Source organism: Pinus tabuliformis, chromosome 1_2, assembly GCF_031772625.1.
Source record: "Pinus tabuliformis cultivar Carrire ecotype Pingquan chromosome 1_2, CPIR1, whole genome shotgun sequence".
Classification (NCBI taxonomy): domain Eukaryota; kingdom Viridiplantae; phylum Streptophyta; class Pinopsida; order Pinales; family Pinaceae; genus Pinus; species Pinus tabuliformis.
The window spans coordinates 482709520-482728134 of NC_142298.1; the positions used below are offsets into that span (position 1 = coordinate 482709520).

Genomic DNA, 18615 nt, shown 5'->3' on the forward strand with positions numbered 1-18615 from the left:
GAAATGAATCTTTTAGATGGTCAAGGTAAAGTAACAGAAGAAATCAATAAATCTAAGCAAGACATTGATTCTAAGTTATTGGATCCACTTATGGAGAATCCAAGATCCATTTTTCTGTGGATCCAATCCACTTTGGATACATTTCCAATTTGTAAGAGCCAGAGGATATGCTCGAGATCTGTTTTTGGCTTGCCAGAATGTCAAGCTGGCGGATCCTCCAAAAAAGAAGTTTTCATTAAAACAACATTAAAATGCATAAAATAGAAAATAGAAAGCAAAAAAAAAAAAACAAACAAACTGTGAGGCCAATAACCCTAAATTTTGCCTAAAATGTAGCCACCTTCCCCAATCCTAAAACACTCAAAGTCTGCATTCCTAAATTTGTGAGAGCAATTGGAAGCGAAATATATTCAGTTATCTGAATTTTCAATGTTTCTAGTTCATGGAATTTTTTTCAACTTATATATCTATATATCTATATATCATTCCTTGTATCCAAGTCCCGACTTTCAAAGGATCAAATTATTGAGCTTCTTGGTATTCACTTTTCATTAGAAGTGCTAATACAGTTCTCTAGATAGCTGTGTTTGGCTGCAGTGACTCTGTAAGAATGAAATACTAGCCACTGTTTGGCAAAGACCACTAATCAAGCGAATGCAGGAAATGAATGGGAGGAAATGACCGCAGCTATTATGTAGCCGAAAAATCAATGCTGTTATTATGACATATGCATAAAACACTACTCATCCATTCATAATAATAACTTGTAACAGCCGGGAAGCTTCACGTTCTCTAGAGCTGCTTGCAAATATTCAGCATTTCAAAAACAGCAATTGCAACAGCTCTGACCTTGATGTAGCTTTTTGCTCTGGAATACATGATGCATTTTTCAAAAATAAAAAGCCAGCAACTGCGGTTCTAAATAACATAATATAGTGCTCAATGGATTCTATTTAGATTAACTGGCCAATATTTGGTTATGTAACTCTCTCTTCCTCTTCACAACTATGGGACAATGGGGTGCCAGCTGTAGATTTTCCTGTTGTGTGTACATTGTAAGCTGACAGCAACAATATGAACGAGTCTCATCAAGATTTTGCAAAGGTTGATGGGCTCGTTGGCCAAGGAAACTATATTCTTTAGAATCAGTGATCTATATATTTGCATTACTCGTTATCTAGGAATAAATGTCAAGAGGGCAAAACTTCCAACGAATGGATTTTAGAAAACTGAAACGAGGCAATAAATCAGAAAAATGTCACATCCTTCTTATAAAAGGCCATTGAACTGGCTTGGTAAAATTTAGATGATGCATTTTACTGTTTACGAGATAAAAAGGTCATAGAAGAAAATTTGTAAAAAAAGACCCATATAAAGCATTGTCGATGAGTTTTAACAAAAATAATAATGACAGAAATATAAGATATCAGCTGGTCAATTGGATCTACCTCAGGTGGTTGAGAGGAGAATTTGCAATTCCCCGCACAGGTTCAAAATTCAAATCCTGCTTGTAACATGTTCGCTCTTTGTGAGACAATTGTTGACTGGGGCTCGAAAAGTACCAGCAATCTAATTCTTGCTTACGGGCTTGAGGATGGGATGAGATGTTACATGTTCAAAAAACACTATAAGAAAGTGGTTCTAATGTACCTGATATTTGCATTTCTGGGCAACAATTTTGTATGAAACCAATGCAAATACAGAAAAGAGAGAATGTGTATTAAGAATCAGAAGAGATCAAAGAAAAGTCGCGGCCACACTAAAAACAAGCAAAAAAGAGCCAATAATTGTCTCCTTGAGCTAGAGTATAACTGTTACAATAGAAATGAAGTTACACTCCAAAAAACAAAACATATGTTGCAGAAAGAATAAGTAGGAAATATTTAATAATTTCAATTAAATGACAAAAGGACAAATAAAGGGCAATAACAGGGTAGGAAGATTTCAGAAACCCAAAGAAATGAATGTAAATATTTTAGCATCAAATGGTAAAGTAATATCTCGTCTTTGCCAAAATATAAAAGTATGTTATATAATATTTGAGGAAATTACAAATTATAGATTTTAAGCCTCTTCTTTAGCCACTGCTGAAGCATAACTAACACTGCTATCTCGCATGCTTCTGCACTGGCTGGATTGCTCATACTGAAGAAAAGAGATCTTTATTTTGACTCCACAGTTCTTCAACATCTGTACCACACAACAGTTAAATTGAATATAACTGAGTTTAACAACATTGGATATGTCACTATGTGTAGCACCAAAAATTATCCAAAATTAAAGTAAAACAGCAAGACTTAAATATTAGTAGCTTTCAAACCAAAAAGAAACTACCTTAAAAATGGAATTGTCTTTGAACCACAATACCTAAAAGAACTCAATTAGACAACTCTAGCTTCATCCCCCTATGGCAATATTTTAAAGAAATAAACCTCCCACTCCTATATGAAAAGTAACAAACGAGTAGACAGTACCATCACCTAAGAATTCAGGCACTTGCAATATTTGAAAATGAAAAAGATAAATTAATTCCAAAAAATTTAGAGGGAATTAGTATCATTTTCCAATTAATAAAATAAATTGAAAAAAATATCCCTGTAAAAATGCATGTTCATACATGAAGAAACACGCTAATAGGATGTCTGCCACAAATAGTGTTATCATACTCCAGCAGGTAATCTTTAAAAGAATCAGCATCTCCTGACTCTATGATGTCCATGCCTTTCCGATCCAGGGTCTCAATAGATTTGTAAATTGCACCTTGCTTTCTATCGTAGTAAACATAATTGAATCTGGTAAAAGGAAAAAAAATAGAGGTAAGCATCCTGGAAGAGTTACCAATACATGCTTAACACATAATTTCAAAGAAAGAATGTTCAACACATGTTTAAAGAAGCAATAATGTCTAGACAGAGAAAAATAAAATTGTTTTAAATAATTCAAGTGGAAAATATGGCACTTACCGGGATCCCCAGTGGCAAAAGTCAGATGACACAGAGAAAAAATTTCTTGGATCGTCCACATACTTGGCAAGCAAACGTCCATACATTGCCTCACTTTCTGTACTGAGAGCACCAACAAGGATGGGCACAATCTTCACTGGCCATCTACAAACAAGAAAGGGAAAAATTATTATATCAAGAGCCTCCACAAGCTGATCCAATAATGGTGCAATTTGTTTATGGGAAAAATGGACTACCCCTGAAACACTTTTGCAAGGTATGGTAAGTGCATCTCCATGCTATGCTCTGCCTCGTCTACTTGAAGATCCATGACCTCAAATTTCCCAGATGCTTTCAGTTCATCATTAACTGAAATCATATGCACAAGAAATGTAAGGAAGAGACATAAATGTATATAGATGTCTAAAGCTACAAAAGTTATACTAACAGATGTAAAACCAAACTAGAAGTTTAAACGTTAGAAGATTCCCTTTCCAAATAGTTCAATGAGAATATCACTGTGCAAGTCTGCAAAAAATTAATGAAATGCAGATTGAGCTCAAAGAACCTGATGTCTTTTAAATAACTGTTGGGAAATACTCTTGAGCTAAGGTAAAACATATTTGTGCATTGCAAAATAAGTGGTGGAAGATTGTTTGGCTTACCTTCTAAGTCAATTGGCAGATCTCCTAGAGGAGTCTTGTAGACTGTAGCCTTCGAGAGAGCACACCTTGGAGTGTAATAGTGGTGTGAGGGGCCAAGAAGGAACACCCGAGACCTGATAATTCCATAACATGACGGTAAATATTCATAATCAGACCTTTTGGGGAGAAAAAATTTCCATTTCAATGCCCCAATACATTCTGTAGCCTCACAAACAGAAGCCATGAGAACAGTACATTCTTACATTATTAAGGACATCATCACCTCCTGGTCCTGGAACATAACAATGCCTACATTGAACTTGTTCCTGGGAAGCTTATGCATATACCAAAACAACTACAGAAAAGAATTTTAATTTAACTAAGCCTTCATGTATTTATGTACCAGATAGGAATGGATGGCATTATGGATTATTCTGTCAATTAAGGGAATACTTTCCTGGAGATCATGCAAACAATACATTCCAGCAGATTCCACTAGAGGTAAAGTATGTGGCTGCTGCAGAGGCAACAAAGGAGATTGTGTAGCTCAAAAAGATATTATAGGATTTGCAGGAGAAACAAGTGACTGCTACTCCACTTTTGATTAACCACTTCTGCGACCAAGTTGTCCAAAATCCTAAATTCCATGATCAGACAAAGCACATCAACAAAAAGTGTCATTTTATTCAACATCATGTAGAAGCCAAGACCATTCATTTAATACATTGTTCCAAAACTGAGCAAATTGCAATCTTCACCAAAGTGCTTGGAAGAGAGAAAGTTTGAAAAGTTCAGAACGATGCTTGAACAAACAAACACCCCTTGGAATTAAGGGGGGTAATGTTAGTTCCTAACCCCAGGGATTATGGTATATTGTACATATTGTTATTATTCATTTGGAAGAAATGAAAAGTCTTAGGTGAATAGAAATAGTTATCAGACCTCTTAGAAGATGAAACCAATGGTCATATCTCAATGTATTCATTCAAGTTGGGAGTTTTCAAGGGCTGTCAAATAATGCACTTCAGAGTCTCTAGGACCTTCATTGGAGATTTTGTGCATCTGTTACATTAGGTAATATACTAGATGGCAGGGAAATTTTGCATGGAGAGGAATCCAAAATTAGAATAATCAAACCGCAATTTACGAGCACATACATTTTGATAAGGCGAGTCTATTGTTGCAAACGTCAATAAAAAAGATTTTGAATGAGTGCTGCATATGTGTTGATAATATCAGCGATATTTCGCGAAATATAGCAAATATCGCACGATTTTCAGGCAAACGATATTTCGGCAGGTAAATATCGTGATATTTTCAGCTTTGAAAATATCATGATATTTTGATAATCTTGGCTAAATATCGCGATATTTTGAAAATTTCGGCTGAATATCATTGTTGCTCTATATGTTTACAAATCTGGAAAAAATGAATATATTATGCATTTTTTTATGTTTTCCAATATTTTCCGATATATTGCCGATATTTTCGCCGGTATTGCCGAAAAGATGTTTTTAGAACCCTCACCAATATTTTGCCGAGAATATACATTTTTTAGGATGCCTCATGAAACTCGTGACCCTATTGGATAGAGGCCATGTTATGCCAAGTTTGTAACTTGTCATAAAGCCATGGAAATGCAAATTTTGTGAATGGTAGTCAAAATGTCATAAGTCTGGTTATCCAAAATGCAATTGCAGTTGATTGAAAGTAATTAAATCCTACAAATTACCAACAACAGTTGAGTGCTTTGTTTCAATGCCAGGTAAATTAAACTAAAGAGGGAAGCCTACAGGAGAGGAAAAATAGTTCCTAGCTAAAGAGTGCAAACAACAGAGCTTGGGGAAGAGTGCAATACGTTTTTCATCTCTGGCAAACATTTGCGCTATCCAAGCCTTCTGTCTCAGACAACTGAGCAGTAGGTTGTAACAAAATAGGCATACCTATCCACAATGAAACCATTTGCCTTACAGAACCAAGTTTTCTTTTAAATTTTTCATAAGATTCTTGAGGAATGTCTGCATGGTATTTCTATCTCCAATTTATTCATCTTTTTAAACAAGGCTGGCTAACATCTACTTGCAAATTATATTCACAGATTACCACATGCTTTCCTAAGTTGTAACCATGCTTATAAAAGCTTTCAAAGTTTATCATAGCATTTGGTGCCATTAATTGTAGTCATAGCCATTAATGGCTTAAGATTGAATTCAAAATGCATCTCAAACCCTCCTTTAAATTGAGTTTCCAAGCAGTATCCTCTGTCAAGGCCATCTCTCTATTATATTACAATGTGTATTCCAGTACTGGCATACACCTAGGTTCAAACTAGGCATTAAGGATTGTTGTTTTTGTGTTTAATGTACCAGACACCTAGTGAAGGAATCTAACCAATTGAAATAGAAGCTAAACAATCTACATTAAAAGCATGGAATTCCTAACACAACCAAGACGTATGGAAGGGCTACAATCCAATAGCATTACGTGCCTAAACTCAAACCAATATTCCAAGAAGATAGTAGGGAATGATCTACACCAAAACAATCTAAACGTTAGTAAACATAGTGCACATATGTCAAATACATAATGGAGTAAAAATTAGATATTAAGAAATATTTATTGAGAAATGCTCCTAAATGGAACAAGAAACATTCAAAGTAGAATACAAAATGTTGGGGACAAATTGACAATACATGAAGGGAATACTCAAACCAATCACAAAATCAAGGAAAGTAAATAACTCACGTTCTTTGGGGGTCGATATTTGCAAATGCAAATGCTGCACAGCGGCCTGAGTATGAATAACCAGCATGCCTGCATTTTTTAAGTCAACCGCTCATTAAGATAAAAGAAAAAGATGAAACATCTGAAGAGAAAAACGTTTAAAGGAAAAATAAAACCTCCAACCAAAAATTGAACCATGCAGGGAAAATTCAACCTCCAGGGAGCATTTCATTATTTTATTCTAGAGATCATGCATATCTACTTACGGAGCGATTACACCCCGTACATCAGGAGATTTTGACTCGCCACAAGCTCTTAACCATCTATCTAGCTCCTCTCCCAATTGCCTGGCTGTGAACGCCAACATCAAAAATTTCAATGTGCTATAAACTTCGAAACAAAGAAAAAAGAAACAAATTAAGAGCATTAGAAAACTGGAATCAAATAGCATATCAAACATTAGATACAAACTGAACCGAGAGATTATTTACATTTAATGAAATAATTATTATAATTTAACCTGGTAAACAACTCTCTCTAATACATTATTATACATTGACAATTAGAAAAATGGATCAACGAAAAAGGTAGAGGGAGTGTCAATAGAGCAGGCATAATAATCAAAATTCTGTCTATCCAGATGATGTCATCCTAGCGCAAGAAGGCTAAGAAGTTTGCAAGAGCACCTCATAGTGCTTGAAGCATTTTGCAAAGAGGTTAAGTATGCAGGTCAATATTGATAAAATTAAAAAGGTCATATTCTCACTTGGAAGAAAGACAGAACAGCCTTATATTTAGTCCATAAACAAACCACTGGAGATCATACAGAGCAACAAGTACCTGGCATGGAGTTTAATGGGAAGCTTATCTGGGACAGTGCTCAAGAATGAGGCTTCAAGGTGGGTGGAAAGAGACATTTCTCATGAAAAACAAATGTAGAACAGAGGAGTTATAGTATTGGAAAATAATCAGCTCCTTATTTCAGATACCCACCACACTGGTTTTGCTCTATGGATGCAAGATATGGGGACCAAGCATATCCGAAAGCAGATAGAGTCAAATTGAGAAGGTACAAAAACAGAGTGTTTGTATTCTTGAGGATCAAGACATCCACACCATATGAAATCATGGTGGTTGAAATAGGTTTATATCCTACTCAACAAGAATCAATAAGGAGTTTGATTTTATATTGGCAGAAAGAAGCTGCAATGGACAGAGAAAGGATACCCAACCAAATCAGTAAACAAATCATGAAAAGAAAAAAGAAAACTTGGGAGCTACAATGCAGAAAATGGACAAAAGATTCGAACATATAAGGGAGGGAATACCCAAATCACTATTAACAAACACATAAAAGGGTGGTACAGAAAGGCAGATGGAGGAGAAAAGCACAGGAGGAGAAATCCTAATTGATTTTCTATAAGAGCATTAAACTCTTGAAACTTCTTCAAGAATTCATCCTTGGTTTTCATGATGTAAATCTAGGCCTCCCAAATAAATCATCAATAAAAGAAATTCATGAGGCTAAGTGGATTAAGTCAAGAATCTCCCTTGACCTATGTTCACCACTAAGAAAGAAACCTTCACAAGATTGACGAGTGCAGAGACCTTGCAAGCTCCTTTCTTCTCAACCTTGATGTCCAGCAATCCCTACACCATGTCCTTCAGTATTGACAATGCTCCATACTGCAAGTGACCTAGCTTCTCATGCCAAGGTTCACACAAGTTGTCACTATCATGCACTAGGGCTCTCACAAGATCCCTCAGAAATAGACCACCCTTTCAAATACCTCTGGACAAGCATGAGACCATAGAGAAGAGTGTCTCAAGCTTAGATGAAAGCCCATCCACTCTGGCCAATGCTTCTGGCACTCTCTTCTGACACTCTCATGACACTGTGGAATATAGTGCCCAAACTGCTAACACTTGAAACACTCGATGTGTCTCAAGTCCTCCTTTCCCTAAATTAGAGGAACCTGAATGCTCTTTCTTTCCTTTTTGACACCTTTTGAGTCCTTTCTTGCTACCTTTCTTGATAGAAACTAGATTCTACTCCTATACCTACAATAATGAATAATCAACAGTCTTGTCTCCTTCAACATGAAGTCCTACCACAGTTCTCAAAAGTTACAGCCCTAAATATTTCCTAAATGAAGCTCCAAAAGTATATCTTCAACTATAGCCTAATAATTTAGGGATTTCTCAACAATAAAAACACATGTTGCAAATGAAGGGGAGGCTTCCCTTTGTAGGCTCTCCTTCCAACTTTACATAGAACAAAATATTATCAGAAATGTCTGGGCATCCTTAGAAGTAGGACGCTCCACTATCCAAGTCTTGAATGAGTTGAACATGCCAAGTTTGGCGATAGGCCTCCCCTTTGGAATGATAAATTGAACCGGGCCTGTAGGAGAATTAGTTCTAAATATTTTTGTCACATTAGTAGAAGTCCAACTCCAAGCAAGACGAGGAAGGTGGTGGGGGAGACTTAAGGACGAAGAGTCAGAGGTTTCAAGGGCAGAGAAGGCACGAATCCAGAACTCTGAACAAGTAGACATATTAAAGAATAGAAGGACAGGAAACAAGAAACAATACCCAAGAATTTAGTGGCCAGGGGCTGTCAAGTCTTCGGGCAAGTGTATCTAGGAAAAAGTTTGAAAGGAGGAAGTTGGAACATAAGGGACTGCAGTAGGAATAGCTGGGAGAGGAAGAAAAAAATTGTTAAGAAAAATGTGTCAATCACTTTGGTTTTAGGGGAAGATATTAGAATGCATGAGGTCATTAAAATGGTAAGCCAGACTTTAGTCAAAAGGGTGTTTGATAGATGGCTTAGTGAAAAATAGTATAATTTTTTTTATCAGCAAGAATTGGGAATAGGAACTAGGCTATGCTCCAGATGATTATTTTCTTTCAATAAGATGGATGGCCTTCATTTTTCACTCAACTGATCATACCCACAGGATTTTGGCAACTCGCTGATTTTGGAATCATGCACCTTTGACCCTAAAGTTTTGGATGTCAGCATTTGATGCATGAAAGGAAAGGATGGAATCCAACCCAATTTGGGTGAAATTCCCAAATCTTACCATTGAGAAATTTGATAGATCTGGATACTAGGGACGTCATGGAAGAAATTAATATTAAGAAAACAGAGAATAATTTGATGGTGATACTGGACTATTGTGGTCTGCCATTCAGAATCCAGATGCCGTGACCCAACTCAACAACCAAAGCCCAATGGATGAGAGAGAATGGCAGTAAGGAACCCTACCTACACACTAGACATCCCTAAGAGGCTGCACACCTAAGCTAAGGTAAAGGCAACTCAAAAGAGGTGATCAGCACAGAAAGATGATAAAGAAATATCAATGTCATCCTAAGTGGGTCATGTGCTGTAATTGCACAGAAGCGGGTCGCATTGCTATACTGCGTGTGGATAAGGGTATGTGAGCACGAACATGCTAAGTCCATATGATACACCAGCTTCCCCTCTTGTGGGCTCACAGTCTGCCTAACCTATGCAATGGACTTAAATTAAATTTTCATAATCATAATGTTTTTAACATAAACTTTTTGTGTACCTTCATGACATTGACACATCGTACCTAGAAACATAAAGTAGGACATAAACCAAAGTCTAAAACAAATAAATTCACTAATTCAGCCTTGGCCTTGAAGTCCACACTAGGAACACGTACATCATGAATAGCAATTTACAATATGGTACATTCAATACAAGACCCACACAGCCTAGCAACTAAGTAACATGACACATCCCCCCCCCCCCGCCCCCAGGTCACATATTTCACGTGTCCCACATGAGTTTGACTCAGTGTTTTAAAAACCGGTTACCGGTCTAACCGGCCGGTTAGCAAGCCCGCCGGTCTAAACCGGCCAAAAAACCCGGTTTAAATGCTGATTTCTCCATTTTTTTGCCCTAACCGGTGAAAACCGGCCGGTTTAGGACGGAACCGGCCGGTTTGTTTCTGTCCTAAACCGGCCGGTTTTAGGCACACCCACCATAAAGTTAAAAAAACATATTTTTGACTGTGTTTGAGGGGTTTTGGGGGGGAACTAAGGGTGTTTCAACCCTAACAATGTTGGCAATTAATGGTAATGTTAAATTCTTAAAGTAAAAGTGACATTTCCTTTAATTTTCATTTTCATCCTTTTACTTAAATTTTTAACATTACCATGAAATGACTCAGGATGTTTGAGAGTGGTTTCGACCTCATTGGATTTCATATGGAGAAACTAGAATTTTAGATTTCACTCAAAATTCAGCAGACTTAATGGTTTTCAGGATTTCATGGTTTGGGGGTAAACAATAAATGCAATTAGAGCTCCAAATGATGAGAAAAACTCCTGATCTAGATCCCATTGTGTTGGACGATATTGATCCAACATCAGAATGGGTGGAGGAGACTGAAGAACCTGTGTTTGAGGCTGATTTTGATATCGACATGGCTTTGGCAGGGGATGAAGCAGATTATGTGGTGGCATCAGAACCAGGATCAATAGCGGCATCAAGGAAAGGCAAAGAACCAATGGAAGGCACTAGTCATGCAGGTCGACAAACTCGTGCTCCCATTAGGTCCACTTCTATTGTCATTGGTGGCATTGATACTGAGGTTGCAGATCAGGTTGAGGCATCCTCAGACTCTGAACCAGATGATGTCTATGTAGCTCCTGATGATGATCTTGTGTCTAGTAGTGGTGATGAACTTGATGATTGATCATGTGTACACTGTAGACTTGTAGTAGGCCAATGGCCTCATAGCTTGCAACATTGTTTTTGGACTTTATAGGCCATTTAGAGCCTCATTTCTTATGTATTTTGCTATTTTGTTGATGATATGTTTTGCACTCGGTGCCATTTTGATATATTCACCTTTACATGGTATATAAATGAGCAAACTTTGCATATTTTGTATCTATTGGCTTGGAATCATGGTTTTACATCTTAAAAATAGTTTTGTTTCATTAAAAATTAATTATTTAATGTATTTTTTTAAAACCGGTTCATTTAGACCAAACCAGTCCCGGTTAGACCGGTTCCGGTCGGTAAACCGGTTCATTAGGTGGACCGGTCCGGTCATCGGTTCCGGTTTTAAAAACATTGGTTTGACTCATGTGCGAACACAAGTTTGACTGGTGTCGGACATGAGCCCTACCGTGTTCCAAAATTTGGACACGGATCTAGTGAAAAGCATCTTAAAATAGATTTGTTGCCTCATTCTCATGCAATTCAGTCACATGTTTGGAGGCCTCCAATGTTTTGGAGTGCAGCTAAGAGAAATTAAGCAATGTTAGAAGGGATTCCAAATGTTGAGTAGTGGATTTGTCCAAGCCCTACTAATGCTATGCAATTAATAGTAATATTAAATTCTTAAAGTAAAAGGATGAAAATGTATCATCCTTTTACTTAAACTTTTAACATTACCATTAATTGTTTCAGGACGTTTGAGAGTGGTTCCAACCTCATTGGATTTTGTGAAGAAAGTAGAATTTTAGATCCCACTCAAAATCCAACAGGCTTAACAGTTTTCACCATTTCAGGATTTGGGGGATTGCAATGTTTCCATTCAATTCTGTCATGTATGAGGGTATGGAACTAGCATTTAATCAAGAGCACCAAGCCCTCTATATACTTTAATATTGGTAACAACAATTGTTGAACTCCTCTATCATTACCCTAGTAAAAATGTACCCATCACTCCAATCATAACATGTTAAGATTTTTCTATCAGATTTTAATGCTTAAAGAGTGATATTGATGATGAGGATTCCAATACTGGCAATGATTTTGATGATATGTAGTACTAGTTATTTGTTATATGCATTAGTTGTATGATTGAATTTGTATCATCATCATGTAAATATTTTATATATTTCATTTTTATATGTATAATTCACTATTTTGTTATATTTTTTAATATATAATATAGAATGTGTCCTCCATGTCCTGTTCCGAGGGTCTCCATGTCACGTGTCAGATACTTGTATTTTCATGTCCTTCGTACCCTGTGTCTTCTGTCATTGGACAGGTTTCAAATCTCAATTAGAATGAACTGGGATGAGGATGATCACATAAATTTGTTTCTGGTGTTTAATTCAAGAATGCGGCACATCAGTGTACTTACAGGAGGCCAGGAGGAGGGCCAATTGAATTATCTGTTCGTTGTGCTGAATTGGCCAACCATGTGCTAATTGACTAACCAAGATTTTGAGGCTTGACTAGCACAACTGGTCATATAGAGATTATACAAGTTTTTAACAAGACGGAAATTCCTTTCAAAAGAAATCCCAATTGAGATGATAGTAAGATTTGTTTGTCTATCTTCACTTCCCTCACCAATTTTCAATCATACTCCTAAGAGTTTAAAAAATCTAACCTTGATTTCAGCCTATACATATCACTGTATCAATATCCTTCTACAAAATTATTTCAACCGCAGATATAATCCATTATTTTCACTCTACAGAAAAAAACATTGTAAGTTTCCTAGAATAAAACAAAATTACATTCCAGAGATGCTATATAGCATCCCATTAGCCTTATCAGGACTTGGAAGTGGCTCTATCTCCACCAGAGAGAGAGTTCCACCCGAGCATCACAAGAAGTACATCATCAAAAAAAAAATTACATCACATATCCTCTTCAAAAAAGAATAATCTAAATCAGAGATGTGTCCCATTTATGCTGATAACAGTAGTCAAATGGGTTTCTCTTGGGTGGTTGAGAATTTGCACAAGTGTCGTGTTGGGCTCATATAGAGTATACTGTTGTAATGGCCTCAATTCCTGAAGAATGTTCTACTCTTGCCTATGGGCTGAAGGATGAGGTGCTTGGTTACATGGAAAAAAATATACTGATAATAATATCAACAGATCATCATAAAACAGTCCTATTGTAGGATCTTCCCAGTAAAGTCTAAGTAAAAAAAAGTCCAGCATCAAGTATACGAACAGTGCATCATTATTCCCAACTAAATAGAGGGAGGATGATTAAATTCTAAAGTTTGATACTGTCCATGTTCTTGAATAATCCAATTTCCATGAGCCAGCAGAACACCATAGACAGTCCATTAGCGACTTGGTTCCTGTCCCTGCACACATGGTAAAAAGAACTCTTCTCCTCAAGTTCTCAGAAATACTTTTTGGAGGGATGTTGAGAACATTACATATTTTTCACTTCATTTCAGCTCAAATTGTTTTCTTTATTTTCTTATACTTGTGAATTGAAATTAAGGTAAACCATTAACAAGGAAGCGGATGTGGGGGAAAGAGGAAAGGAATCACAGGTGCAAAATTTAATGTCGCATTGTTATCAAGAGACAGTTCTGTTCTAGTACTCCTCTCCTACCTTTCTGGAAGAATTTTTATAGCAGACGAAGATATGACTATAGAGACAAGAGGGACAGATTTATCTTAATTGTCAAGAGAGTACTCAATCTCCTCAGCCAAATTTAGCAGGTTAAGAAACCAAAATACCACCAATGAAGAAAATGAAGTTTTGCTCACGAGTCACAACTGAAATCAACAAAAAAAGTTAGATAGGTTTCTTTGCTTGGGAACAAAATACTTTTAAAATATTGTCGGAGAAGTTTAATATTGATATCACGAAGATTTAAAAAACGCCAGTTAATTTGTACTGAAGACAAAAGAAAATGACTTTCTCTGACATACCAAATCCATTAAGGGTTAAGCAACACAAAAGGATATATAGTATCTACTGATACATCAGGGCGAGTACCTCAATGGCATGACATAAAATGAAGTAGAATAAAAAATGAACTCATAAATGACACATGGGAAGGTTGTATAATACCAAGCAGAAAATAATATGCGTCTGCTAAATTTTTTTGTCTTACAACTCAGTTTGAACATTGAATGTAGAACTGAAACACCATATGGAAAATCCACAATTTTTAAATTTTTCTAACTGGTAGAAAGTTAACAATTGATCTTCTAGATTCGTATTTCTATACCTGTGCAAGAAGCTCACAATTTCAGATTCTAGCTTCATATCATATCAAGCAGAAGTGATTGGAATGAGGATCAAATTCATGCCATGTGATTATCAACAAGCCTGGAATGACCGCAATTAAATGAAGGACAGACAATAGAGGAATAAATAGTTTGGCAAGATGGAGAGAATTGAATTTTCGTACAGCATGCTTAATTAAGAGATAATTCAGAGAGAAAGCAATAGGAACTTTGTGAGACCATGAAACCCTGATCAAAAGAGAAAAACGAGCTTCTTTTCAAATCCTATACAATGTACACAAAGCTCTCAGATGGAAGAAAATGATAAACATTAGTGAATAATAACGAGCATATACTCTTCAATGCATAATTCAAATATAGACTATATCGATAACCCTATTGAGGAAAATGTACAAGCTATGCAGCCAGAAGAAAATTGAATATGAACAACACACTCCTACAATGTACACTCTACAACAATGGCCGCCGAAAACAATAGATACTCAACCAATAAAACTGATGAACTTTGTAATCTGATAATAAAGATTCTAGAGGAAGGACCATCACTACTAAGTAACTGATAACATTTTTCCCTGAAATAAGCCCATGTGTTCTGATTGGTCAATAAATTAACAAAATAGCATTATTTTACTGCTAGTTATCTTGCTCGTGGCAATTAGATTTTTTTCTTTTTAATGGCCGCTTGCAGTTTAACGAGTGCAAGTGGTACTTTGCACCATGGGATATGACAATGAAGCAGATGGGTCTCACAATTCATGAAAGCCACCCCTTGGCGAAGGCGCCATGGCTGGAGTAGCTATTTTGTCAAACTCACCTAGGACTTGCACATGGTCCCACGGTCCCAACTGCATGAATCAGCATAATGCAGTCTGCTTATGCAAGCAAACATATATCTGGGGCATTTGAAATTTGGTGGGGGAATAACAAGACCCCCACTCCACCAACCAACCAAGCCCCCATTGACACAAATTATATTTTAATTAGATTTTAACTCTAGCAAATAGTTAAATGACCTTCAACCTTCAGGTCTCATGAGCATTAAGAAAATTTTCTATTGCATCTGTACTCTAGACACTTGTGGATTATAATCACATCAGGCTGACATCAATAACAAGCTCAATTGCAGTTCTACCCTACAGGCCTGTCAAATATGAATGCAAACGAAGCAAATCCCTCGGCCATCCCTTGATTAACAAGATACATAACTTTGATACTACCGTACAAGTAAACACACACTCTGATTACTTTTACATGCTATGTGATATGAAAATTAATGCATAGAGCAGAACAAAAACCCCAACGCCTTAGATAAAATATTCAATTACGGTACAAGATATGACTGCACATTGAAGCCAAAACATAAGAATTCAAGAACAAGGGCATTCTTTGCATAGAAAAATTAACATGGAAAATTGCTTAGAGTCTTTGTGAAAATTAAGGGAATACGCACTGTGTGTGTGGAATGCAGGCCTTGAAAAAGGGGGATAACCCACAAAAATCGATGAATTGGAAAAGCAAGAACGAGGGAGGGCTATTACATACCGTTATCAGTGTACCAGGATCCAGCGTGAACAGCTCGCCTTTCTCTCTCCATGCTTTTACCAACCCACTTCAGAAAGAGAGCTTCCAAAACACAGGATATTGATTTCTGCCTACAGATCCGCACCTTCTCTTCCTCCTTATAATGGATTGTAATTCACTCACCTTTCCCGTCGAGAGAGAGAATCTGTACCAACTTTGACGGTGGAGCAAGGTTCTGATTCTCCTATGTGACTGAGCGAGGAATATGTTTGTTTTGTTATTTTGACTTTTCAGGAGGATTCTCTAACATACACTCGCTAGGTGGGTATCCAAGAGACTGAGTGTTTTGGTGCAGGTTTGATTGGATTTGAGTATTTGTAGCTGAGCTTTTGCTTGGAATTGATTCTAAATTTTCTTTTTCTTTAAAAAGGAAATACGACGGATGCTTTTTGGCTCCACAATGTTTTTTTATTTGGTACGAAAACCAAATTTACTAAAGGCAGATAGGAGATAAACGTATTTTGAGGAATATAATTTATTTATTTATTTATATTTTTTTTTGGGTTAAGAAGTCATGCAAATTATTTTATCAACGTGGTAAAAAAAAATATTATTTTTATAAATTTAGTAAATTAAAAAAAGTTTTTTAATAGAAATTATATAAAAGATATTTTTGTTTTATGAGTTTCGAATCAACAAGTGTGGTTTATCATTAGATGAAGAGGCAGACTATGGCAAAAGCTTAAATAGAGAGCAATGTAGATACCAAAATTTCAAGTAACAGCTATATTTGAACAATAATATTTAAATTATGATATTAATTTATTAATATATTAAAAACAAATATTATTAAGTAATGACTATATTAAACACCTAGTTTTTGAAAAATAATATTTAAATTATGATATTAGTTTATTAATTTATTAAAAACAAATATTAATAAGCAATTGTTATATTAAACTACTAGTTTTGAAAAATAATATTTAAATTAATTTATTAAAAAAATAAGAATAAAAAAAAAATCAAAGTCACACTGCAAATAAAGAGGGAAGTCAAAAATTATAAAAAAGAGTCAAGACCTAATCGAGATAAGATCATTTAATAAATAAAAATAATTAATGAAAAGAAAATAAACTAAATTAAAAATAATTAATGAAAAATAAATAAAATAAAACAACAATATACCTAATTCAAAAGAAATGTAAAAAAATATATATATATATATATATATATATATATATATAAAGGAGGTCAACAATAAAATATGGGGAAATTTCTCTTATGTAATTTTTATCAAAAGACTTTGCTTAATTCATTATGGATCACAGAGGTATACAGAAATTTCCTTTGTTGTTAGTCTTGTTTCCTAATATATGAAAATACTATATGAAACTCATTAAAAAGAGGAAAAAATGATACTTAAATATATCTGAGGATATAGTTAAGGTGTTGGGATCCTTTGTTTATCAATTTCACTAATTCAGATTGGGTTGGTGACCTTGATGATCAAAGTTCTACTATATTTTATGTTTTCAATCTTTATTTATGACTTGTCACATGGGCTTGTAAGAAGAATAATATTATCTTGCTTTCTCTAGTAGAATGAGAGTATTGGATATTGGTTGATGAAAGTCAAGAAATATTGTGGCTTTGACAAATCCTTTTAGAGTTTTGACTCCCATAGTAGCATTTGACCACCCTTTGGTGTGACAATCAATTTTCCATCAAGCTTGCCAAAGACCCAGTTCAACATTAATGTAATAAACACATTGAGCTACAAATTCACTTCATCACAAAGCCATTCATGTTCACTTTCTTGAAGTGCATTTTTTTCCTTATAGAAGATCAAGTTGTAGAATTTCACAAAGTCTCTTATAGACGTAAAGTTTTTCAAGCTTTGATCTATGTTAGGAGTTCAAGAAGTTATCATTAAAGGGGGGTAATGCCTCCTTCCTTCTCCTATTGTTTCACCTTTGTAAATCCTTCAATTTTATCCCAAGTTGTTTTTAAGCTAGATGTTAGGATGTCTAAACTCTTAGGAGTTAGATAATATCATAGCAACAAGAAATCCTAATTTAATTTAATTTGTCCTTGAATTAAGTTAGAAATTAAATCAAAATTGTATTCTCATAGCAACTTTTAATAATTAATTAAGTCAATTTGATTTAGTTGGCTCAGTAAATTTGAGTTGAAAGTCTATCTAGAGTCATGTAAAGTGATTCCTAAATTTTATAGGTCCAGGTTGAGTTCTTTTGATTTGTATTAATTGACTCAATCTAACTGAGTTATAGTCAATTAAACTAATTCAAACAGTTGGAGGAACTAGTAGGAGGTTTAGTAGTGGGGAGCAGCTTCAGTGTAGCTTCATTGCTCCACTAGTTAACTGAAGATTCACTCAGAAATAACTCATGCATGGCAGTTCAGAGGAAGACCCAATTGACATTAGAGTTCAGGGACAGTGTACTAACAGTGGTATAATTTTCCGAGTTGTACAAATGGTGTATGCAATCAGTAGAAAGCCTATGATGGATTGTGCAGTTATGGTGATGGATTTTCCCAATTAAATATGGGTTAATTCTCTCAAGAATTGCACAAGGAAGTAGGGGCTTGGCAAGCAGAAGAATTGGCTAAGTGTTGTCTTGAGCTAGTTTGTGAGGCAGAGAGATAAATCGTACTTGTGCAGGAATTGTTCGGGTTGAACAAGCATTGTATTTTCTTCTCAGATCTTCTGGTTAATGTAATAGAGATAGTCGGGGTTTTGAGCAGCTAATTTC

The 18615-nt window shown here is 35.6% G+C and overlaps 1 protein-coding gene across 1 annotated transcript; it reads right to left on the minus strand.

The window, feature by feature from the left end:
* Positions 1–1949: 1949 nt before the first annotated feature.
* Positions 1950–16238, minus strand: LOC149206437 (AmmeMemoRadiSam system protein B). Its single transcript, XM_089395416.1, has 8 exons — positions 15863–16238; positions 6577–6661; positions 6332–6400; positions 3608–3720; positions 3200–3311; positions 2964–3107; positions 2618–2792; positions 1950–2190 (listed from the first exon to the last, which is right to left on the minus strand). Exons 1-8 carry the CDS (start codon positions 15912–15914, stop codon positions 2065–2067), a joined length of 876 nt encoding a protein of 291 aa, XP_089251542.1. The 5' UTR covers positions 15915–16238; the 3' UTR covers positions 1950–2064.
* Positions 16239–18615: the final 2377 nt, after the last annotated feature.

Bases quoted from the DNA above. Each gene is read 5' to 3' on its own strand.
- LOC149206437 (XM_089395416.1), bottom strand. From the start codon at position 15,914: ATGGAGAGAGAAAGGCGAGCTGTTCACGCTGGATCCTGGTACACTGAT. The intron at 3,108-3,199 runs GTAGTCCATTTT...TCTTGTTTGTAG, and splicing joins CTTGCAAAAGTGTTTCAGGG to ATGGCCAGTGAAGATTGTGC. The intron at 2,793-2,963 runs GTAAGTGCCATA...TCCTTTTACCAG, and splicing joins TTTTGCCACTGGGGATCCCG to ATTCAATTATGTTTACTACG.